At 44.3% G+C, this 24,908-nt stretch overlaps 1 protein-coding gene across 21 annotated transcripts in view; it reads left to right on the top strand.

Moving 5' to 3' along the window:
- Nucleotides 1–3,029: 3,029 nt before the first annotated feature.
- LOC128902255 (transcription factor 4-like) overlaps nt 3,030–24,908 on the top strand; it is a 237,109-nt gene continuing 215,230 nt past the window's right edge. For 5 of the 21 annotated variants that reach the window (XM_054184867.1, XM_054184860.1, XM_054184862.1 and 2 more), the window contains exons 1-3: nt 3,031–3,336; nt 4,871–4,962; nt 6,698–6,770. In XM_054184867.1, the coding sequence (XP_054040842.1) occupies nt 4,891–4,962; nt 6,698–6,770 (145 nt within the window). In that variant the 5' untranslated portion in view covers nt 3,031–3,336; nt 4,871–4,890. Of the gene's footprint in view, nt 3,337–3,979; nt 4,109–4,226; nt 4,281–4,870; nt 4,963–5,781; nt 5,827–5,950; nt 6,083–6,194; nt 6,343–6,697; nt 6,771–24,908 lie in introns of those variants that run through there. The other 16 variants (XM_054184865.1, XM_054184857.1, XM_054184856.1 and 13 more) reach the window with 11 other exon arrangements.

Raw genomic sequence — 24,908 nt, 5'->3', positions numbered from 1 at the left:
CTGCCCCCGGACCCTGCCTGTGGCACGGGAGCGCCATTTTGGCCCAGGCCTTCCAGGGGTACAGCAGCGGCAGGGGGTGCCTCGTGCCCCACAGCTCCCAGGCCCTCACGGGACCTCCCGGGCGGCCTCAGGCCTCACTGTGAGGTACTGACCTTTGTCTGAGGAGAGCTGCACTGGCGGTGGAGCTGTGGCTGTCACCACCCTGCTCTGTCCACCATGGGGGCCATGGGAGTGTGCTGCATCATTGCTTCAGGGCCATGGGACTGAACCCCATGGTCCGCACTGGGGCTGTGGGCCTGCAGCCCATTGTCTGTTTCAGGGCCATGGGACTGAACCCCATCATCTGCTTCAGGGCCATGGGGCTGAACCCCACAGCTGCCCACAGCTCCCAGCTAGCTGTCCCTCATGGAGCACACTACTCTTGCCGCTTTCACACACCTACTCTTCATCTACAAGGCGTTCAAAGAAACATCTATGGCAGGGAGAGTGATGAAACACACAGCCAGGTCCCAGTGGCTGTCACCATTTTGTTCGGGAACAGTTCCAGACTCAGAGCCTTGCTGAACTCCGTACCCTGGCCATCGAGGCAGTTGTTGAAGACACGTTGAAACCGATATGCTAAAAGCAGTAAGTCATATTGATTGTGTACACTGTCCCTCAAATGTCCCCATAAGTCTCCTGAGGCCAAAATCCTGACTGCCCACATCATCTGTGCCTTGGACTTCTGGCACCTAGGGCATCCCAGTGTGCCTGTGTCGTCTGGATGACTTACACCTGCAGAGACCACTGCGGCTCTGTGAACACACGTCCCATGCAGTGTCACCCATCTTACATATCCTCACAGCACGTGCCAGCGCCTGTGAACAGGCCCCTTCTTCCAAACGTCATGGCTGGGGAAGAAGACAAAGAGTTCTCGTGGCAGTGGGTGCCATCTCCTCCTGGGAGGACGCCTGTGCTCTTCCTCCTTTGCAAAGCTGCTCTGAAATATTCTGGGTGCTCGGTAGCCTGCAGCACAGGCAAGATTATGGCAACTTGTGCTCAAGGAAGAAGTACAGAGAAGGGCCTCCTTGACCCATATGCAACATGTGATGGAGCTGTTGTTGGAGGCACCAAAGGTGATGCTGTGTTCAGTACCCACTGGGGACAGGAGAAAGCTCCAGCTTGACTTCCATGAGGGCCAGCAGCTCAGCTAGACGTGTGATGAGCAGGTGAGTACTCTCTGCACCACTACTTGGCATGAGAAATGGGGATGCTGGTGCCTTTGGGGGCTCCTGAAGGAGAAGTCTATTGGAGTGGGTTATGGGCAGTTTTGACTCCAGAAAGAAACCCAGTCTCCAGCTGCAGAGGGAGTCCACCCCTCGTCTAGACAAGGTATCCTCACAGCTGCGTAACATGGCCACAGGAGAACATCCAGGTTGGCAGGGGCACCCCCCTTCCAGGCCGCCACCTTAGCACCCATTTCTCACTAGACTTTAAGGCCACGCTGGAAGATGGCCTTGTTCACAAAATCGGAATCTCCCCTGGAGTAACTTTTACCCATTGCCCCTCATCTTTTTCATGTGATTCCTTGTAAACGGTTTGAATTTATGGGACTTTTATGTTCCCGTTAGTGCTTTTAGGTTTACACTTTCCTCTCCAGGCCCAGCAGAGTAATGTGGCTGCAGGAAAGCTTCTGGTTCACCACAGAGGGCCTTTCACCACCCTTGAGCAAGCTGTGGAGGGGATGAAACAAGAGTTCACAGTTCTCCTGTGCCAGCCATCCAGAGCAGCACCCCACTTGTTTCTGGAGCCCTCAGCACAAGGCGGCCATGGGCCTGTTGGAGTGGGGCCAGAGGAGGCCCCGGAGATGCTGGGAGGGCTGGAGCCCCTCTGCTGTGGGGACAGGCTGAGAGAGCTGGGGGGGTTCAGCCTGGAGAAGAGAAGGCTCCGCAGAGACCTTCCAGACCCTCAAGGGGCTCCAGGAAAGCTGGGGAGGGACTCTGGAGCAGGGAGGGGAGCCATGGGACGAGGGGGAATGGCTTTAAACTGGAAGAGGGGGGATTTAGATGAGATATGAGGAAGAAATTCTGTGCTGTGAGGGTGCTGAGCCCCTGGCCCAGGCTGCCCAGAGAAGCTGTGGCTGCCCCATCCCTGGAGGGGTTCAAGACCAGGCTGGACGGGGCTTGGAACAACCTGGGCTGGTGGGAGGTGTCCCTGCCCAGGGCAGGGGGTGGCACTGGGTGCACTTTAAGGTCCCTTCCAACCCAAACCGTTTTGTGGTTCTCCTAATCCCCTGCAGGCCTGGGCCCTGCAGCCTGTCCCCAGCCTGCACATCCCCCTTCCTTTGGTCTTCCCCCCCCCCCCGCTCGTTTGCTCCCTTTGCCCTTTCCCATTTCAATTTTCAGGAACTGTTTGCGCACCAACAGAATCACGCGCTCTGCTCACATTATATATTTTTTAAAAAATTAATCAAAACACACACATCCCCCCCCAGCCCGGGGCAGCAGCACCTCGCACCCCCCCTAACCCACCCCACCCCACCCCGCGTGGCTCGGCGGCGCGGCGCGGCCGGGGGGCGGCGGGCCCCTCCATCTTGGTGGCCCCGCGCCGCGCCGTCCCGCCCGCCTCCCTCCCTCCTCGTCATTGTCTGCGAGCGGCGGCGGCGGCGGCGGCGCTTATAAGGCGGCGGGCATTGCCCGGATGTGAGCGGCTGGCGATGTGTCTTCCAGGGAAAGATGCTATTATCCGCGTCTCCGCGGGGGAGGCCGTGGTGGTGAGGAGGAGGAGGAGGAGAGCGCTGTAAACTTGGAACAAGTTTGGGACGGGCGGCTCCGCGCTCGCTCGGGGGGTTTTCGCCTTTTTTTTTTTTTTTTTTTTTTTTTTTTTTTTTTTTCTCTTAAGGAAGGACGGAGGGGAAAGTCCCCGAGCCGCCACGGCGCTCGCAGTTTGTCAGTCACCATGTGTTTGTAAAAACAATAGAGGGAAAAGTTGTCGGACCTTCTTTTTTTTCTTTCTTTCTTTTTTTTTTCCCTTTTTTTTTTTTTTTTTTAATATATTTTTGGCTGGCTGGCGGCTCGGCTGTCTGGGTGGGGGAACTGGTGGCGGGCGTTTGGTGGTCGGGAACCCCAAATCCCAACAAAGCCAGGTGTAGGGTGCCTGTAAAGCTGTGGAGTACCCCGGAGCAGGACTGACACTTACAGTACTTTTTCGTGGTTTTGGAGGGTCACACACGTGTGAGATAATAAAGCACTTTGGCAGAAGATTCCTCTCTTCTTTTTTTTATTTTTTTTTTTTTTATTTTTGTTCCTTTTTTTTTCCCCCCTTGGAATATTGTGAACATATTTGTGGCCATTTAAGGTAAAGTTACAATTTACTGTTAGAGTAACTTGTCTGTGTTTTTTGTTTTTCTTCTTTTTTTTTTTTTTAACAATTGTCGATCCCAGTGTGTTATTTAAAAAGAGGTGCAAGTTATTCGATGTGTAAATGCAAATAGGAAGCACACCGCGTGTGTGTGCACACAGACTTGCTCGTGTGGATAAATATACATTGTATATACACGGTGTAATTACACGTGTGAGATATACACTAAGGTGCAAACGCTAAACGCGATAAGTCGGTGCTTTCTTTCCTACCGGAAAATGAAGTCGAACTAGTTTTTGTGGAGTGTGTCGGGCCTGCAATAGCAAAATGTAAAATAAAAAGTATAACATGCTGGGGGGGGCGGGGGGGAGGGGGCCGCTGGCATCGTCCCCAGAAACTTGAGCGTAAAGCGAATCAAAGGGCTGATTTTGCAAAGTTTGCAGCAATGCTCTCTGGAAATCGACAACCTCGCGTTTGAAATTTAGCTGTAGGCACGGGGAGGAGGCGACGGGGGGGGAGGGGGGGAATCGCAAACAAACCAAAACAAAGCAGAATTAAAAAAAAAAAAAATGGACTGGATAATACAAGGGGAAAAAATATTGTTCCTCTTGGCAAAGTCCCCGCATCACGTGTATTTGCAGCCTCGTATAAACTGGCTTTGCCATGTGTATGTGCGGGAGCTGGGGAAATTTAAAGTATAATCCCCGGAAAAGTGCGGCGCGGGCGGGAGTCGGCGGCTGGCCGGGATCTGCAGCTCCATGATCGGCGGGTAGGGAGGCGGCGCGCCGCCGGCCCCGCTCCCTTCCGCGCCCCTCCGCGCCCCGGGCTCGGCTCCGCGCTCGGCTCCGCGCCCCTTCCCTCCTTCCCTGCCCGCCCTCCCTCCCCTCCCCCGGCGCTCGCAGGGAACCGATGACTCCGCACAGGCCCGAAGCCGCTCCCGGGTTGTTGCTATTAACCCCCCTCCTCTCCGCAAATTAGAAATTGGGGCTAATTGTCAAAGGCTGCTCTCTGCTTCCCTCCCGGCCCCGCCACCCCCGCCCCGCGTCCCTCCGCACCGGCGCCTCCGTAGCCTGCGACTTTGCATCTTTTTTTTTTTTTTTTTTTCCTTCTTCTCATTGCTGTTATCGCTGTTTGCCGTTTCTGCCTCTAAACGCTACTTTGCGTGGAAGAAGGAGAAGGGAAAAAGTTGGGAGCGGATGGCTGTAGTTTCTTCTCTGGGATCCTCATTCATTCCTCGCTGAACCTCCTGTTGCACAAATGATGCTCCGGGAGCGAGGCTTTTTCTTTTTTTTCCTCCTCCGGATTTGGGTTTAGAGTGGATGTTACCGGGTTTCGATCGCCTCTTTGGAAATACAATATCGCTTTTTCTTTTTTTCTTGTTGTTGTTGTTGTTTTTGCTGCCCCTCCATCTTTTTTCCCTCCCTTCTTCTCAACTACCCACCCCCGACCCCCACCCCCCCGAAAAATCCGATTGTGTTTCCTGCAAGGCTCGGGACTGGGTTTCTGATTGCGGTTATTTCCATGTTTCTAGGTTTGTGTGATTTTGCTAAAATGCATCACCAACAGCGAATGGCTGCCTTAGGGACGGACAAAGAACTGAGTGATTTACTGGATTTCAGTGCGGTAAGAAACAACGGTGGAAATTAACAACAGCTGTAAAAAAAATATCTTCTAGCTGATCTGTTAAACTAAAAAAAAAACCCAAAAACTAAACCAACAAAACCAAAACAAAACTGTGATCTAAGTACATTGGGCAATTTTTAATCAGCAGCTAGAACCATGCTAAATATCTTTTTGCTTATAAAAATGAGAAAAAGAAAAAAGAAAACCAAAAATTAGAGTCTTTTTATTATTCCTTATTGTATGTGATGGGAGATGCAATTGCGTTCAGAGCTTATTTTAATGTCTTGGATGTCTAAAATAATTCATATGAAAAGAGACGCCCCTAAAACCGAACATTTCTCATCATTAGTTAATAACAATATCTAGCACTTTTATTGTGCTTTATGTTTTATAGCATTGTTGGCACATGAACTAATTAATTGCTAATTAGTTGCTTATATTCTATTTTCAGTTCTTCCCTTGTTTCATTTTTTGGCACATGGAAAGTGCAAAGAAATCCATGACTGTCTCAGTTTAAAGTTTTCACTGAAATCTCATATGGCTTCTGCTGTCATTAAAACTGCTCCAATCTTTTCTGAAGCCCCCCAGCTAGATGGTGCTTTTTTGTTTATTTAAAAGAAAAAAAAAAAAAAGTACTTTTAGTCTCTTTGGGCTGCTGCTGGCCGGGCTGGTTTGGAGGCCAAACGTTAATCCGGACGTGTGCACTTGTCTAGTTTTGTCAGGCTCCCCCCCCCCTCCCAGCCCCTTCCTTCCTCTCCCCATCCCCTTCCTCCCCCCCCCCACCCCTCCCCAATATGTCAGGAGGCTCGATCTGTCCCGTTATTTATTTCTTTCGGGGGAGACTCCGTTTGCTGGGAGATGCATGTACGTTCCTAAAGCCCAGCAACACCCTGCAAAGCCCCGACACCCCCCCTACTCCCCACCCCCCCCACACCCCCCCGTGGAAATGGGGCTGCTTCAGGCTGGTGGTGCTGCTGCTGCTCCAGCCTTGGCTTGGGAGGGATGGCTTGGGGAAGTTTGGCCAGGAAACGTAGCCTGAGGCAGCTTCGCAGCCCCCTCTTTGCTTGTTGCACTTTTTCCATTTGTTCCTTCGCTTTTTGCAGGCTCTGACTCAGGGAAGGTGCGTATTATCCACTAGACACGTCGAAGAAGAGAGAAACCAATTAGGGTCGAAATAAATGCTAGGGAGAGAGAGAGGGAGCGAGAGAGAGGGAGAGAGAGGGGGAGAGGGAGAGAGCCTTGCTTCAAATTGCTCTCGTGTTAGAGACGAAATGAGAATTTAGGGCAGGTGGCACTTTGCATTATTATTATTCGGGTTCACATATGACAGGCAAATCCTAAAGCGGGATGGAAATGGACATTGCTACGTTTATGGCCAAGGTTTCAACAAAAAAAACCAAACTTTTTTCGCCTTTGTCAGCGTGAGAGTTGGAGAGGGGAGCGAGCCCCGCTTCCCAGCCTGGATAACGCTGCTGGGGACCGGGCTTGCTCAAACTCTTCGGGAAGCGAATATTGTTTGGGGAGCTAATGAGCCTAATAAAAACGTGCTGGTGGTGGTGAAGGGCTGGTGGGGGCTGTAAGAAATATTGACTCGTTTTCAGGTCTGTGGGGGACGATGTTTCGTGGTAGACGAACTATTAACGTAGCTCACAGCGAATGTGGAAGGAACTTTTGACTAACAGTGGACTCGGGAATCTCTTGTTTTCCAGTAGTAATGCCTCTTTGTTTTTTTTAGATGTTTTCACCTCCTGTGAGCAGTGGGAAAAATGGACCAACTTCCTTGGCAAGTGGACATTTTACTGGCTCAAGTATGTAAAATTTTTGTTTTGTATGTAGTTAAATTGTTGTTAGTTATTTATCCATAGGCATTACCTTTGTTGTGGTTGCGGTGATCTCTTCTGGGGAGCAGATTCATTTGGATTGGAGCAGAATTATTCCTAAGCACTGGCTATTATTATTATTATTATTTCCACAAGACTGGGACATTTTCACAGTATTTCCATACATTTATGATTTTAAAAAAAAACCCCTGAACTTCTCCTCTGTATAATTGTTCAAGGTGAGATAGTTTAAATCTTTTTCTTTTTTCAATTGAGCATTGGAGATTTTTATTTACAGTTTCAGATGCTATCTTTTGTATGTCAGGAATTATAAGCAAAACGTCTTGTGTGAGAATTAATTTTGCGAATAAGAATGGAAGTCTGCTTGAATTAAATAAATAAATAAGCAAGTATCCGAGTATAAACACCAACCTCTTCCGGGAAAAAAACTCTTTAGTATTAGAGATCACCGTTTGCTGATGGAATATTTTTCGGTGAATTAAAATCTTCAGGCTCGTTTCTTTTCCTGGTGGAAGGCAGGGCATTTTCTTTCTAAATATTTGACTGCTTTTGAAGAGTCCCTGAAATTTAACTGGAGGATTTGTTTGTTTGTGTGTTTGTTTATTTGGCTGTAGTAGTACTAGATGGGCAACTTCTGCATTCCATAAAAACAGGAGTCCTGTTTGATGACAAAAGAAATCTCAGGGCTCTTTGCGGTAGAACATATGTGTACAATAATTGTCTGGCAACTAAAGTTTTATATAGAGGCTTTTATATGCCTGACAAATTAGAAGTAAAACTAGCAAAGATACTTACGCGTTTGAGATTTCCTTGCTCTTCTATTAAGTTCATTTAAGAGGGTTCCCTGCCTTGCGGATGTGGTGTTTTGGATAGGACACAAAACCATCTCCGGGTAGAGAGTTGCAGTGTTTTAAAAGCACAGGCGATTACACATACCAACACACTGTACGTAGTATTGTTATACGCAGAGTACTGTTCTAAATCAGATGGTAAATTTGGACAAGTCTTCACTGCAAACTGCCAGTGGATATCTAGATATAAACACGTCATTGCATATAGTTTCATGCCTGGTATTTGCAGTTTGTACTCAATTAAAGGAACCTCTTCTGTCTATTCGGTATAGCCTTTTTATTCAATACACTAGTACGTCGATTAACTTTTTATTTCCAAAGAAGGACTTCCTAATTTGAGGGTAGTCTGTAATATACGTTGTTAAGATACTAGATGCCGCCTACAATTATTAAGCACTCATTTTGTGAATTTTATTCTATTCAGACTTTCAAAATAATAATGTGGTTTTGTTTTATCTTTGCAAATTTGGCTATATTATGAATATAGTGACTTGGAGAATTTTACTGTTAGGTTTGACTAACTTTCCAAACGTAGTTTGCCTTATATCGCACAAGCTGAACATTTTAGTCCTGTTTTTTGTCATTTTCTTAATTACATAATTTTAATAACTGATTTAACCGAATACATAATATTCACTATGCTTGTTTTCACTGGAGATAAGCAAGGAGTGTTTGTGCCAGACAAATCAATTTGTCATGCTTATATACCAGTCAATGCAGCAACTAACACTCGGTCTAACAGCAATTGACTAGATAGTTATATTTAATAAATGCATCGTAAACCTCATCTACGAAGTCATTTTGCTCAGAAATACCACAGGATAGCAAATCTGAAGAGTGAGTGAAATCGAGGGGTTATGTTGTTTTTTATTGTCTCTAAATCTGAAAGCATTGAAGTAACTTTGACGCATCGTTTTAGACATACAAATAATTTAATGAGCTGAAGTAAGTTAGGAATATTAAGATACAGGCCGTTTAAAATAACACCTGAATCCTCCCACACTGTAACAACATGTAAATGCTTGAATCCATGGGTCTGTGGTGGTGGAGGATGAAGTACGCTGCCTGATAAAGGAGCGTATCCTGCGTGTTGGTAGATTGTTTGCACAATGGCATGCAGCACAGGGTACGCTCTTCCAAGGGAAAATCATTCTGAATTTGCTACCTAAATGGCTGTTGCTTGGTTATTAGACGGGGAGTTTTGTCGGGAGCGACCAGGGATTCTGAAAAAGTTGTCTGAGTGTAGGCACCGGTGAATTGCCCCTCGCTGGTACTCGGGGAGAGGGTGGGTGTGTGGCCTGGAGGGAGAGTTGCGTGCAGGAGAAGCGTGGCTATTGTTCCCCTGCTCTTGCTGGCCAGCCAGCTGTGTGCCAGGGGCTGGCTCCTTCAGAATATGTGCTGTGCGGGCTTCTAATGAGCCAGGACTCGAGAAATTCGCATTTGATATGATAGCGCCCAGACAACTGCTTCAAGAGATGTTTTCTGTTACTGTATGGAAGGATTAAAGATAGCTCCGTTAATAATACATGAACACGGTTTATTATTCTAATTACGTGTATTGATAATATGAAATTTTAGCCATCCGAATGCAGCCCGTTCCTCCTTCTGGCCAGATGCCCTTCTGAAGTTTGAGCTGACCTTCTCTTAACGGTCCTCTTTTAAAAATGATATTTACTGAGATGTGGAACCACAGATGTCATTCCTCTGCATTAAACTGAAACTTCTCTTATAAGAGGGGAGGGTAAAAAAAACCCCGACCCCAAAGTAATCCCAAGCAGTGAAGTGAAACTAACTGTACTTTAGGAAGTGTGGTAATATTTCATGCTTAAAGTCATCTTAATAACTTTTTACTCATCTAATATATGATGCTCTATTGTGATTTGTAATGTGTGAATGAAAATAAAGTAAAGCCACATTTCCTTTTAATCTTTAATTTCACAAACATGGCTTCTTACCATGTTAAGAAATGGTGAGGGCTGCAAGGGAGAAAGGAATGTAACCTGAGCCACAGCCGTGACATTCCCATGGAGCATTTTTCACATGAAAGGCTTTTGTCAACCCAGTAAAGGACCAGGAGTTTTTGTTTGATGTTTGCAGGTGTTCAGCAGAGAGCACTAAAACAATTCAGCCATGCTGGTTTAGAGACTCTGACCTTAACAGGGGGAATTGGTGAAGACTGGAATGATTTTTAAAAAAACTCCCCTGGAGTTACCTCAAATTTATATTGTATTTGTAAAGTGATTTAATACCTGTTACTTAAATTGAACAATACACGTCCATTAGAATGAAGCGGGGGGTTTCTGGTTTTGGTTTGGTGTTTTTTTCCCCCTCCTTTTGTTTCTTTTTTTTTTTTTTTTCTCCTTTTTTTAGGACAGTTGCCAAAATAAAATAAATTTTCCCAGATCTTCTAAAATTTTTCTGAATAGTTTACCTTAGCTTCCACAGGAAAAGCATTTGTCATAATCTAAGTGCGAGCTATTGTAAAATAAGGGGAAGATGATGATCTCGGTGCTTGATTTTGGGAATGGATTCTGAAGCAGTTTTTCGACAATTGTGGTACTAAAGAATTCGCTAGGTCTGTCACATTTGGCATATTTCAGGTGCCAAACTGATAATCAAAGCCCACATCTTCCTGATTATGTTCAATTTCTGCTGCTTCTATTTTAAGTCTTTAATTTTACCTAAGTTTTCAAGCATCTGTTATAGATTGCCCACTATGTATATGTTTGAATATTGTGTGGGTGTGAGTAGCAGTAGAATAACTGAATTCTCGTGATTGGCCATTCCTATTGCACAAAAAAAATTAATATCTAAAATCTTTGCTTGCACAGACATCATTGAATAAAGCTGTCAGTTTAAAGGATTTAAAGACTTGCTTTTAATTTTGCCATTAGTTTGATTAGGGCTTGTCCTGCATTAAAATAACAGCGATTACAAATTAATACATCTTGAACTAGGGAATCACAAATTCAGTTTCATTTTGAAGTTTCTTTTTTTTTTTTTTTTACTATGGATATGTCTGAGTAAATTATAACGAAATCCAGTTTTTAAAGTACAGTTCAATTTTTGGAGTGTGGCCTTCTGGGAAAGGTGCACAATTTTGCTCTTCTTGGTGGATCATCAGAAAAACTGAAGTTAGATACAATCTCTGTCTTGAAGAGGTTTTGGTGGCGGCTCAGGTTGGGCACAGCTCAGGATGCGTGCGCAGGTCCCGTTAGCGACAGTAGGAATAACAACGCCTGTGTGTGCTAGGGAAGAATACACCCTTTACTGGGGAGGATTTGGGAAGAATGTGATTTATTTTGGGGGTTATAATGCAGAATTGACATTCAAAAGAAAAAATTAATACAGGAGAAATTTTGAGCATCTGCATCAGAGAAGTACTTTTAATAATGAAGGAAGAGCAGTGTGGTAGGTACGTAGCTATTGCAATTACACAGGTGACTCTGAAGGGTAGTCCGCCTTTGTAATGGTCTATGTCAGAAAACACTGCAAATTATGATCGAATTTGGGTGTTGGCTTTGCTTGTGTGTTGCACCACGTTCCTCCGTTTGCCAGGCGGCATTCCAGGTCTCCGGTGCGCAGGGCACGGCCCCTCCGAGCTCCGGCCCCTCGCCCCGTCCGGCTCTGCTGCTGCCAGCCCGCCGCTCTGCTTCCTCATGCCCCTCTCTTGGTTTGCCTGCTGAAAAATCCTCCAGGCTTTAGCTATGTAGATATGCAAAGGCAACTGCTTCCATATTTTTCATCCCTAATGTTTCGTAATTATGATTAAGAAGAAGAAGAATGCTAGTTACCTCCCATCCTTCCAGCTATGTTTACTTGCGAAGCGTTCGATCCTCCTCCCCTCCGACTCCTATTAAAGAGAGTACTGTGGGGGCAGAGAAAGACCCACGCTATGGTATTTGAGTTGGCCTGAGACGCCGTAGTGCATACTTGGAGGAGCTAAATATTTAGTTACGAAGAAGAGAGGTTACTTCGGAGTTTGTATCTTGCTCGCAGGGGCAAACGGAGTGCATCCTGCAGAGGACGTTACAGAGGCACAGCCACCTACAATCCCTCACGTAGATTTAAATCTGGAAGCTAAGGTCCTGTCTTGGTAATTAAAAAAAGAAAAAGACATGAATCCCCTTGACTTCTGTCTTTGGAAGAAAACTAGCCTTATTAAATGGAAGAGGGTCTAAACAAATTCTCAGCAAAAAGGTTCCATTGCATCTGATCTAAGAGAATTGTATCTGAAACACTTCAATCATGCCTGTTGGATACTGTGGCGTTTTTTAAAATACTTTGTGTCATAATCATTGCATGTCTACCTTGTCAAGGCTCCTGAATATATTTAATAATTCAAAAACATACACATTAACTGTCTGAGAGACCGAAATGCTTGGGGGCCAGATCCAGCCAAATGTCACTTGGAGGAGACGCTGGTGCATGCCATTGCCAAATTTAGCAGTAACAGAAATAATGGTTTTGATTATTCCGTGGATACGAGGTATCTGTGAACAAAGTGTATCTGTTAAACCAGTGAACTTAGGTCTGACTTGGAATTAAGTAGGAGTACAAAGCTTGTGTAACGTGTTCAGTAAGGGATGTGGGAACAAAAGGCATCTGGGAGCATGTGAGGTACAATTTGGCGTCTTCCCATTAGACTTGTGCTCCTGCCACTCCCAAATTCATATTGATTCTTGTCATAGGCACACGCAGCTCCCATTGACTGAATTCCCAAGAAACATGAAATAGGCACAAACAATTGTCAGCCTGTGCGTCTCCTGAACACCAGCTCACACAAATTTTAATACTTCACCACTTACACTTATTTTTTGGCTTCTGCAAATTGAACATGTGATTTAGCTTATTATTTTTATCCCCCCCCCCCCCCCCCCCCCGCGATTTAAACTGAATTTGGAGTTGCTTTGATATTTTACTTGCCTAGTAAGTAAAAGGATTTAAGCACACGCTTTGGGATCCCAGGAATGTTGCGAACAAACTGCTTGACCTTTTTTGACAAGATCAGCAAATATCTTTACCATACTATAGTAATGAGGAAATCACTTAAATAACAGATGAACAACTAAGTCACATAAACATATATAATAGAACTATGTAATGAAAGTTTATGCTGTTAATTGCTTGAATCTCTCTTAAATGCACAGAATCATGGAGCAGTAAAAGCTGTCATATAAACAGTTTTGTTTTGAGTTTAAAATTATTCCGTTTTTTTTTTTTCATCTGCTATGATAAACAAAGTCATTTTGTAATCTTTACAGATCAAACATTTACTTCTAATGGTAAACTACATTTTGTATCTGGAAATTTGTGTCTTTGCAAGGCCCAGAAAGAGAGTAGAGCCCCGGTGGCCCCAGGCCTGTGGTTTTCAGTGTTTGATATCATGATGTTATTTAGATCAGTTCCCATAAGCCAAGATAACAGATCTGCAATTGTTTAATAAGGAACAGGGTATGTGTTTGTAATGGTTTAAAGATCTCTTACCAAAATTCTCCCAGATAAATGATACCAGGGAGGTGGACATCATCAAAGTAGAATAAGAAGGGAGAAAAATTACATTTCAAGAAGTGCAAATTATTTTTTTATGTCCCGAATGGGAGGCAGCCTATTGTTCTGAAGCTGATGAAATTGCAGCCTTACGAAAGTCAGGTGCCTACATCTCCTAGGGCTCCGGGTAGCCGGCAGAGGAGAGCTGGCCCCAGGGCGGTTCAGATCAGCACTGTGAATCATTTTCTGGTCCCTGCCAAAGGAGCCAGCGATTTGCTGAGGCGTAGCTCGCCGTGTTCTGGCTGGCAAAGGCGAGGCGAGACGCATCCCCCCAGCCAAATTGTACTGGCGTTGCTCGGACAAACGTCTAGTTGAAGTAAGCTCGCTGTGCGGTCATCAGAGAGAAGAGTGGGAATGTTTGACATGTCCTGCTGAAGATGGAGGCATATAAAATTAATATACATGTAATAGTATGTACCATCTGCCAGTGCCTGCAGATAGTCCGCAGAGTTCCTCTTGCACCTTGGAAGACAGGAGGAATAACAACAGTTCAAACGAGTCCCTTGAATAATTTAATTTGGTGTTATTTATGCTGTACTATTAACTGCTAAGTAAAAGTCACTACCAAATTTCCTCATCTGCCTTTTCGCAGCTGATGCTGCCCATCAGTCTGAGGCCCTGAGATGCTGAGGGGCTGCCACTTTTTTTTTGTCATCTGGGAGATATCGTGTGCCTCATGGGATCGAGCCCAAATGCCGAAATCTGCCTCTTAACCATTTGTGCCGCTCAAAGGTTTTCAGACCTCTGACTTCGGGGTTTGAGGTGGGGCACAAGCCTGCGGTCTCGTAACACTAGCCTGCTAAATTTTCTTCTTTAAGCTGTTTGCCGTGAAAGCTTTCTGCCTACTGCTTCTTGGCAGAGCAGAGGGGTGGCAATGACCAAATTCTTAGATAATTTTTCTAATGTTTTCAAAGGCTGTTGTGTAATTTCTTTTCTTAGCAAACTTACAGAGATAGGAAAAGTGTTGAGAAAGGTTGGCATATTTGCTCTATCTGCCAAGGTAAACACTAGTGCAGTTGATCTGCATATCAAACAACCAGGTGTATTTAAAAATGGGTTTATCGTGGTGGATTTTAGAGTGGTGAGAAAGTATTTCATGTGAAGGTGCAGTAACAGCATTGTTCGTGTGAGAGCTATTGTGACAGTCGCCGTTTAACGATGTCTTTCAAGACGACTATTGGTAGTAATGACAATACGTAGCTGCAATCTATTGTTGTCTGCGCTGGGTATTGATCTATTTTGGAAACAACGCTTCACGCGCGCTGCTGTATTTGCAGAGTACTCTGGTGGAATTTGTCTAATCCCCTAAGACTTGATTTGTTGAATATAATGATTTTCTTTTCACCTGGTGAAAAGGCTTCCGGGGTTAAGACGCTGTATCTGGCACTTGGCGGTGCCTTCTGCTCCGCTCTCTCAGCGGGGTTCTGGGGAATGATGCCGGGCGCTGCGCTTGTGTGTTCGGTGGCCTCGCCGAAAGCCTGCTCGCGTTTGCAGTGGGCCTGGCAGCTGGGCTTCATTTCCTTCATTCAGGGTTTGACTTGAAATTTGCGTCGGCACATAAGTCACCGCCGCAAAGGGACACTGGCAGCCCTGGCGTGGGTGCCCGCGTTGTGCCGAGGCAGGGCAGGGGAGCCGAGGCTCCCGCGCTCTCTGGCTGCTGGGAGAAGCAAAGTCGCCCTTGCCTGGGGCTCTGTGAGCAATGGCAAGCTGTCACCCGCTGCCTGCGAGCCGCCACGCTGCCGGCAGCCCCTTCCCCATTGCCAGTGCCACCCTTGGCACTCTCCTTCATCGTGCATGTGTGCGTGTACGGCACCCTGCATTGTCGTGCGTGCGCGGCCAGCCGCAGAAGGTGATCCTCTCGGGCCTGATGCAGAAGGGGCTCTTCGTTCAGCAGAGCACAGAACCAGGGAGGCTTCAAACCGGAGATTTTTACCTTTGGATTCTTACCCTCACAGCAGATCCTTTCAGGCCCATTGGCTATTTCTGTGGGTTTCCAGCAAAGTTTATTTAAAAAAAAAAAAACCCACACAAAACAAAATCCCTATTGCATATTACATTCACTATGCAGTGATCAGTACCTCCACCAGGATAATTGTAGGGGTCCAAAAATGGAAAAAAAAATTGAAATCACTGAATTCTTAGTCATATGTGTAATCCCTAAGAAAATGGGGATTCAGTTCTTTCTGTTCTGTAGCATATGAAAATTAGAGTCTCTCCTGGTGCTGTTTTTCTTGAATAAAAGCCTGTCTTGTTCCTGAAGATTTGGGATTGTCAGGTTAACACGGCACGATGCGCTTTTTCCTCTGACTGTACATATAAATACGATCGACCTATTTGATAAATAACTGGTACAAAGGTTTTTTTATATTAAAAACAGCTAAGTATGACTCCTGATCGAATATCAAGACTGTAATTGAATCTCAGGGGTTCTGGTACTGTTCATAAAGCATTTGAGTTGTTTTGTGCTTCGTGACGTCAGCCAAAAGCTTGATTGAATTATGTTCTTGTATTGTGGGAGCACCTGCCAGTGCCACTAGACTTAAGGGTCTGTCAGCATTTCCATTACAAACCTTCCTGATAAGTTTGTGACTTGGCTCCGAGCATTTGAACTGGGCTGGAGGCTGGCATATAAACTTCCAGCCTGGGAGCGAGTTGTTCTGCAAATACAAGAAACCCAAATAAATTCCCCAAACGAATAGGATGTGCAGCGCTCCTCCCCGTGACTCTCCTCTTGCCTCCGTGCAGATCTGATGCTGTTCTGTGGGCACGGTCCCTCTTTGAAATGACTCTGCGATCTGACAGAGCAGAGGCTGAAATACTGCTGTCTAATGAAACCTCACGGAAGAGGGTTTTTTTTAGTATTTTAGAAACAAAGACATGCGTGCGATAACGTGATTTGGGAGTACCTGTGAGCATGGGCCATCTCTGCTGGCAGTTCTGCAGCCTATAGCGTAGGTTTCTTTGGTTTTGAGAGGATTCTCGTTAAAGGGAGAAGTGACAGCCGTGAAGCTTGTGTGTACAGTTAATTATAATACAGAAATAATTATTAAATAATTTTTAGCTCCTTATAGATCTGCATGCTTAATTATGGGGACGACACATAGCAGCTGATCCTGAAATGCCGAGTAAATATTTAGCGCGGTGCCGCTCAAGGTGCGTTGCCTCAGGAGGAGATGCTCCTTATCCTTAGATGACTGCTGTCCATTAAGCCTTATAACTGGGTAAACGCTGCAGAGATTTTGAGAGAAGGGCAGGGATGAGACTGCTGCGTTCGTGATAAGGCAGATTCACCACCAGACCTCCTGGAAGGGCAGAAAGTGGCCTAATGGCTTGATTAAGTTCTGCGGCCGTGAGAGCATCGTAGTGAGTCCTGGGTTCGCCCCGAAGCCCACCCCGCCGCCTTTGCGGGAGGATCCCAGCTCTTTGCCCCTCCTGCTTCTCCAGGATTCACGGTTTAGCTTGGGCTCTGCACAGGGGAGATGATTTGGACTCTCAAGATTTAACAGTGCTGCAAAACCTCATTCACACCGCATTTTATACAACAGAAATCCCATCTACCCGAAATTCAGACAAGTGTTCTGACATAGCCTCTCTGAAATCTGCTCCTTTGCAATGAATATCGCGTGGTCAACCTGTGGTTGTGAACGTCCCCTCCATGAGAAATAGTACCAATTCTGTGGTATGGTTCCACCTGACTCTGAAACGTTATTTTATTTTTCAGACCTAGGGTACTTTTTCAGTTGTATCTGAATGTTTGTGGCAGAGGGCTGAAGGAGAAATGGAAGCAAATATTTGGAAAATGCTTTTTCCTGCTCTTATAAATAGAAATAAATTACATGTTCTGTGATTCCTGATGTGAGTGGAACCTGTCAGGCACACTTTCATTTTGCTAACGTTCCACTGATGCAGTTTTTCTAGTCAGACCTTGCAGATTGATCTTCCCATGCCATGGCTAACTAGCTAGTTAATCAGCTACTAGTTACTGGCTGTTGCCAATGCAGTTGGTTTCGGTTTGCCTTAAACTCATATTGTTCGGGACCACCTGTGTTCTTTGTGGTAATCTGGGCTCTCCGAAGCCAACTTTCTGTAATAGTATTTTGTCCATTGCAGTCCTTTGGGAAAAATTATGTGTTAAGTCCTGATTAGAGACTAGATAATGCTTTATTCTGCAGGATCAGAGTTGTTAGCAAATGCATTGCTTAACTTCTGTTTTCTGTGTCTAATCACTTTGTTGATTTTATACTCTTTGGAAAGATTTACTTACTTAGGAAATACTGTGTCTTGTTGTATAAACAGAGGAAAATTCACGTTTCTAAAATTAGATATTTTGTAAACACCACAAATTAGAGCGTTTAATTTATGAACTAGCTTATTAACTAATGGACATTGTCTTTTTTCCTTTCCCCTTTTCTCATTTATAATCCTTTCTTTCTTTTTTTTTCTTTTTTTTTCCCCCTCTTATCTCTGTCTTTTAAAACTGAAGCGGTTAATTGGCACTAGTGGCAACATAGTGGTGAGAGTGCTTCAGGTTCATGCTCATGTCAAGATTTGATTAAGCGGTTTGGTCAGTGTGAAATACTGATGCTTCTTCACTTCTCCCTGCCTCTGACTGAAGTGTGCAACAGATATTGAAAATGTGTTGATATCCAATTAGGAAGTTAACATGGCAAAATTAGCAATTATCAGAAAGTAAACATACAGCTCAGGACAGCTTTCGTCAGTACACGGGCTCTCCGTCGTCTGCGTTGTTCGGGAGATGCCCCTTTCCAGCCGAGTGCTGCTTCCCTGGCTGTGGCGTAAATCCTTAACGGCAAAATTATTGGCAGTAAATTATCAATGTCTTTTTAACCACAAACCCAGTTTAGTTTAAGTAAAAGAACGCTGTCATATTAAAAAAAAAATAATATAACAACCCATGTTTTACTTCTTTTTAAGTCTTTTGGGAATTCAGTTGAGTCCAGGTTATTTCTGCAGTATTGGATCACATCTTACCTTTATGTGGGTCCCAGCTTGTCCAGATGTTTGTCATCTCATTTTCTCTGTTTCTTCCCCGTTACTCACTTGGTTTTATTTTTTCCCTCGGACTTGTGAATGCAAGCTCTGTAGGACAGGAAAAACACTGCAGTTCATTAAACCTTCATTATCTGAGGACTGTGGGGCAAGATTTAGTCTTTTTGCAGTGCAAATCCAGGGTAGAGAGCTCTGGTGTTGCCCGGTGAGCGTGCTGTGGGGCAGAGGCAAAACACCTTCCAACATTTAGGATTGTCCTGCACCTAGAAAAACCCCACTGCTGGATTTCATGGCCGTTTGGATCTGACCAGTACAGTAACTTGAGCCTTTGGGTCAAAATTCACCCCCTTAATTCCAGTGTTTCCTTGCTTAGGGTGCAGAAGAGGTTATCTATTTAAAATTTAGGAGCGAAGGAATAGGAATGGAGGAAGGAACTGAAAACACTGTAATCCAAACTTAACCAGAAAACAGATAAGGTGATGATTATTTGCATGTTTGTGCTTCTGAAGTCCCACTGCCTGTAAATGCCGGAACGTTTTATGTGTCCATCGAACCCATAGTATCTGACCACAAAGAGATGATGAGATTTATTATACTGTAATTATGATATTTAAAGCTTAAAAAAACGTATATCTAACTGTTTTTTAACATATTCTTAAGTGAAAAAAAATATAAATAAATGCTCTGGCTCTGCCATTGGGCAAAATTGTGATGTGTTTGTAAACAGGGCAATGCCTAATGCCACGCCTAATGGAGAATTGTTATTTTCTTAATCCAAAATAGAAAGAGCTTAAATAGAAAGTGCAGGATTATGAAAGAAGCCGCTTTATTCTTTTTAATATAAAGTTGTTTCCTCTCATTCAGCTCAGTCCCATCCCCACTGCTGGAAAAAAATAAACTTCTAGTGGTCTCCTTAGGGGTGGGATGAAACCCCTTGCACTGACCGTCCCTTCGCAGGGCACTTGCGGGGGGTCACAAGCACTGTGCCCTCTCTGGAGTCGCTTTGCCATTTTCATAACATTGGTACAATCGTATTTTTTCAGCCTAAGCCGCCTCCTTGTCCATTGCTGTCTAAAAGACCTAGTTCAGCAGGAAATCAAGAGCAAAAATGAGAATGGATAATCTGTAGAATGTTTTCAGATTTGCCTGTTGTATTTATCAGAAGTCAATGTGAAAAATAGCAATGTTGAACTAAAAACAGAAGTGAATTTAAAAAAATAAGACATAACACTAAAATATATGTGAGCAATAGCACTCTTCCTGGTCTCTCATTTGTGCCGATGGGAGAATTCCCGGATGCAAGCGAGGGAAGGACGGGGCTGCTCGCTTGCTCCTGCGTTCACAGATGGCACCCATCTTGCCTACTGTGACTTTCGTCAAAGACTGGCATCTTAATCGAACGTAATCATCTAGGTGCCTCCCGTGTCGGTGGGGAGAGACAGTGTCTGTAAAGAGATAGGGAGGCTTATCCCTTTTTAAGATAAGGGTTTAAGATGGCTCTTTCAAGGCACCCGTCTCTTCATACTGATTGTAAAGGCAGCTCGGTGACTAGATGGCTGCTTTTGAGATGGCTAAAGCTAAATGAGATGAATCCCATCTTAAAGGTCCCCCGGCTCTACTTGAATCCTTATTTTTTTTTTGTAATTTTTATTTTTTTAGAACACAAAATCCTTCATTCTTGTGTCTCTGAAGAATCAAGAGCCCACATCATATAGACTGGAAAAGTGGTCTCTCACTGCAGTGCTTTATGTTATTATTTATGTATTTATTACATTTATTAAAGACTGCCACTGTGTTTGGTGTTGTGCGTTTTAGAGGGTTAATTGGTTCCAGTTGCAGAGTTAATTGATTTCAGTTGGCTCCCAAGGAGGAGATGCGAAATGGAGTCTCTTCTGAGGGTGACACTTCCCAGGAGAGGGAAACACCTCCTCTCCCCTTCCTGCGAGGTACAATTCTCCTTTATACCCTAAGAGAGGAAATTTTCTCCGCGTTGCCATTTCATCTCCTTCTTAACAGCGCGTCCTGTAAAATGCCTCCTTCCGAATGGCAGGGTGTCTATGCAGTCATGAATGCACGTCTCCATTATTAGCATCTTTTGATTTTATTCCAACTCAGTGACTAATAGCAACAGATTCCAAATAGTTATTCTGAGACTTTTGACTCAGTCCAAATTTTGCCTTAAAATGGGTTTGCTTACATACAAGAGCTATTTTGCTCTTCTGCATTCGTTGTAGCATTTTCAAATGATTTTCAACTTGAAAAGGGGTTTGATCTTTTCTAATTTAATCAGAGTTTCCTGAGAGGACTTCAAGGAAGAACACCTCATTTACTGATTGGGGAAACTGGAAAAGTTCCTTACAGAGAATCATCAAAAATTCTGGCTGCTTACTGTCTAGTACTGGATTTATGAACCGTGCTCAAACAGTTTTTCTGGTGGGTTTTCACACTTCCTCGTGTCTGCCTCACTCAGAAATACTGCAAATATCGCACTTCTCTTTCTCATTAGAGGCAGCTAATTAATAAATATGAGAAAGTTAACTGATGGGAAAATGTTATCTGGGCACTCCGACTTGGTAACCTTGACTTTCTTTTGAGTAATAAAAAATAATAGGTAACATGCGGAAGGAAGGGCTGGTGGATGTAGATAATCTATCAGATCCACAACTGGAATAAATCAGCATAACTCTACAAACGCCCACCAAGTTGTGCCATTTTATGCTATCTGAGGATCTCATGTTCTGCTAGGAAACTAATAGGATAAAATCTAAAATATCTTTATTTTAGTGAGGGCAGGAAGGAGAATGGTTGCTTTCCGGGAAGAAGATGTGCCACAGCTCCATAGGTACTTATGAAGGTACCGCTTTGTACCCTTCCTTTTTATCTTTCATTGTAAAATTAAAGTACACATTTCCTGGTTGCTTATTTGGCTGAAGCCTCCTTCAAGCACACATCCAATAATTTGTCTTATTCATCTCCTCATCATGCTCGTGGTTATGTTACATTCACCTACAGTAAGGATTCAGTGATAGAGGAAGAATGAATATGGATGAATCGACGAATACAAGTGCTGTAAGTGATTTTTAGAGCTTCTCGTATTCAGTTTGACAGTCTCAGATGGAAGACTGTCAAGATCAGTCCCATATTTTGAATCGTCAAGTGCACTTTATGTGCTTTTCCCCCCGAGTTGGAACCCGGTCTTTTGGATATTGAAAGCAATGGGAATTTTCCTGCCGCTTTCCCTGTGAGAAGGACTGGGCTCTTTGTCTGCCTATATTCTGCAGATTTATCCATTTCATTGCCCTACATACTCATGCTAATGAAGGAGATAGGTACAGGCATGGAAAGGCATGATACGAATAGGTGGGCTTGGGAAAGGAGGGCTCCACTTATTTATTTATTCTTTTAGGCTTGCCCAGAAGAATAATTTTCTCAAATACTCTGCTTGAGATTTTTCTAGGAGAAGATGCTTACAGGGATTGGAACAGCCTATTGAAAAGTTGTTTCCTTTCAGCGTTTTGAAATGATTTAAAAATTATTTTTCTCTACCAGCTTCACATTAATTTGTAACGAAAACTTCCCTTATAAAGATGGCAGCGAATTTTTTAAGCTAGTGTACACTTTGTATTTCCTTGTCCTACTGTTTGGGTTATAAACATATTTAAAAAAATATATTCACACACACAACATTATCATGATTCGGCTTAAGCATCTGTGGTTGTAAGTGCACTTCATTTCACCTAATTAAGTTATTTAGTCATTTACACATTAGCAATGTACTACATATTCCACTTTTACAGGAACTTATTTTAATTATACCCACAGTTCTGTTCTGCTCCATTATAGCCATAGATCAAGCTGAATAATAACCATTCTAAAAGCCATATGCTAAAAGAGATTATAGGTCATTAAGGCCAAATTAAGGTAACATTTCTGATGGTCACAAACAGAAGTCTAACCAATAATTATCTTCTTTCAGGTCTGTAGATACAGTCCTCTTTGAGCTTTTAAGATGACAACCAAAGGACAATCTCTGATTCCTAAATGTTGGCATTGGTTTCAGACGTTGTAATTTCTGAAATTAATACGGTTTGCTAAGGCATAACAATATTTGTTTGTTTTTCGCTCTCTGATTCTGGTGTTTGCCAGAGGCCCCCAATGTAAACTTAATCTTAGAATCATAGACTCGTCTAGGTTGGAAAAGACCTTTAAGATCATCAAGTCCAACTGTTAACCTGGCACTGCCAAGTCCACCACTAACCCACGTCCCTCAGCACCACGTCTGCCCAGCTTTTAGATACCTCCAGGGATGGCAACTCCACCACTGCCCTGGGCAGCCTCTTCCAATGCTTGACAACCCTTTCAGGGAAGAAATTTTTCCTAATATCCATCCTAGACCTCCCCCGGCGCAACTTGATGCCATTTCCTCTTGTCCTATCGCCTGATCCTTGGGAGAAGAGACCGACCCCCCCCTCCCCCCGGCTACAACCTTTTTTCAGGGGAGTTGTAGAGAGCGAGAAGGTCTCTCCTCAGCCTTCTTTTCTCCAGGCTGAACACCCCCAGCACCCTCACCAGACTTGTTCTCCAGACCGCTCACCAGCTCCGTTGCCTTTCTCTGGACACGCTTCAGCCCCTCAAGGTCTTTCTTGCAGTGGGGGGCCCAAAACTGGACACAATATTCGAGGTGGGGCCTCGCCAGTGCCAGAGGATAATCACTACCCCAGTCCTGCTGGTCACACTATTGCTGGTACAGGCCAGGATGCTGTTGGCCTTCTTGGCCACCTGGGCACACTGCTGGCTCGTATTCACTGGTTGTCGACCAACACCCCCAAGTCCTTTTCTGCCGGGCAGCTCTCCAGCCACTCTGCCCCAAGTCTGTAGCATTCATGGGGTTGGTGTGACCTAAGTGCAGGACCCTGCACTGAGCCTTGTTGAACCTCACACCATTGGCCTCATCCCATCGATCCAGCCTGTACAGATCCCTCTGCAGAGCCGTCCTACCCTCCAGAAGATCAACACTCCTGCCCAACATGGTGTGCTCTGCAAATTTACTGAGAGTGCACTCAATCCCCTTGTCCAGATCATTGATAAAGATATTAAACAGAGCTGGCCCCAATACCGAGCCCTGGGGAACACCACTTGTAACCATCTACCAACTGGCGTTAACTCCGTTCACCATAACTCTTTGGGCCTGGCCATCCAGCCAGTTTTTTACCCAGTGAAGAGTATGCCTATCCAACCATGAGCAGTCAGTTTCTTCAGGAGAATGCTGTGGAAAACTTGTCTCAAAGGCTTTACTAAAGTCTAGGTAGACAAACCAACGTTGAGCTCTTGTGGAGTACCTGCTGTGTGTAAGCATCCATTCATCCGCTTCCTTTAGTTATACCAACCATTAAAGCTCATTTTCAGTGGTGTTGGGTCCTGCAGTTTTGGGCTTAAGTGTCTTCTGCTGAATAGAGTTGGATCTAATTTTCTCAAGATTAATTTTGGCTCAGAGTTTGCACCTAGGAAGCTTACCAGTAATTCCCTTTTGAGTGAGCCTCAGTGGTATTTTCCTCTGGAAAGAGCTGAGCTTCAGACAAAGTTTCTGCAGGGAGAGACCTGGGTGTCATGTCTTTGGTATACGCTGCCTAGCAAATAAAATCTTCCACTGGTTTCTAACATTTAAAGTTAATTGTATCATTGTTTTCGCTGTCCAAACGCATTTGCAAAAAAAAATAAAGCCTCTATGTCTACTTTGTAGTTGTTAGCAAGTGTCATATTATCAACAGAATTACTTTCCCCATCAAGTGGAATAAATATTCCCATTGCACTCAAGAATTCAGAAAAATCTGGAGGAAATGACTCAAACCAGACAGTGCTCCTTGAAGGTCAGTGATGATGGGCCTGGTAGGGTGAAGGGGGCTCTGCGAAGGCTCATGGATGATTTCAGGCAGTGATCCCTTCTTGCCTTCAAGTTTATTAGGCTGTGGGCAAAGACCTTTCTGGAGCACTGCAGGTTGTCCTGCTGTAGCCATAGAAGGTTGTGGCTTTTTTGGAAGAAAGGCAAATTTTAAACTAGAAAGCTTTCTTAGCTCAGAGATAACAGTTTGCAACAAAATAAGCTGGAAACCGTTCCTGTCTATAGGTCATTAGTTTCCCACTCTTTCTTTTAGGCTCTTGTGGGTATTTAAGAAAAATGTTTACAATAGCCTTACTGGATAAAAAACAACTGTTCTAATAAATAAGTAAATAAACATATACATGTATAACCAAAAAGAGCCATCAGTGGTCATGCTTACAGTGTTCAGTTGGTGCTTGGTTCAAACTAAGCTCTGGTAGAAAGACAAAAGGAATTACCCTTTTTTTCCTGCCTGATGCCATGCTGGTGAGTACCATAATGGCTGTTGTATCGCCTTGTATTCCGGAGTAAATCACATGAATTATGAGACATTGTAGGGTAAGATCCCATGAACAGCTGGGATTCCTATTGCATCTCACAAGTAACCGCAGAAAAGAATACAATGTTTTACCTAATGGATTTGTTAAAAACAGGTAATCCCACATTCCTGAGCAGTTTCTCTCCATAGATAGCTGGCTGGCCACTCGCAGTTAATCATTCCCACGTTTGTGTCTTCAGTTGCCAGCCGTTGGACTTCATAATGAAAGACTTGTACTGCAAAGTATTTCCTTGGTGTTTATAGACTTGGGGATGTAT

Source organism: Rissa tridactyla, chromosome Z (assembly GCF_028500815.1).
Source record: "Rissa tridactyla isolate bRisTri1 chromosome Z, bRisTri1.patW.cur.20221130, whole genome shotgun sequence".
In the NCBI taxonomy this organism is placed as follows: domain Eukaryota; kingdom Metazoa; phylum Chordata; class Aves; order Charadriiformes; family Laridae; genus Rissa; species Rissa tridactyla.
This window is presented reverse-complemented; position numbering and strand designations above follow the sequence as displayed.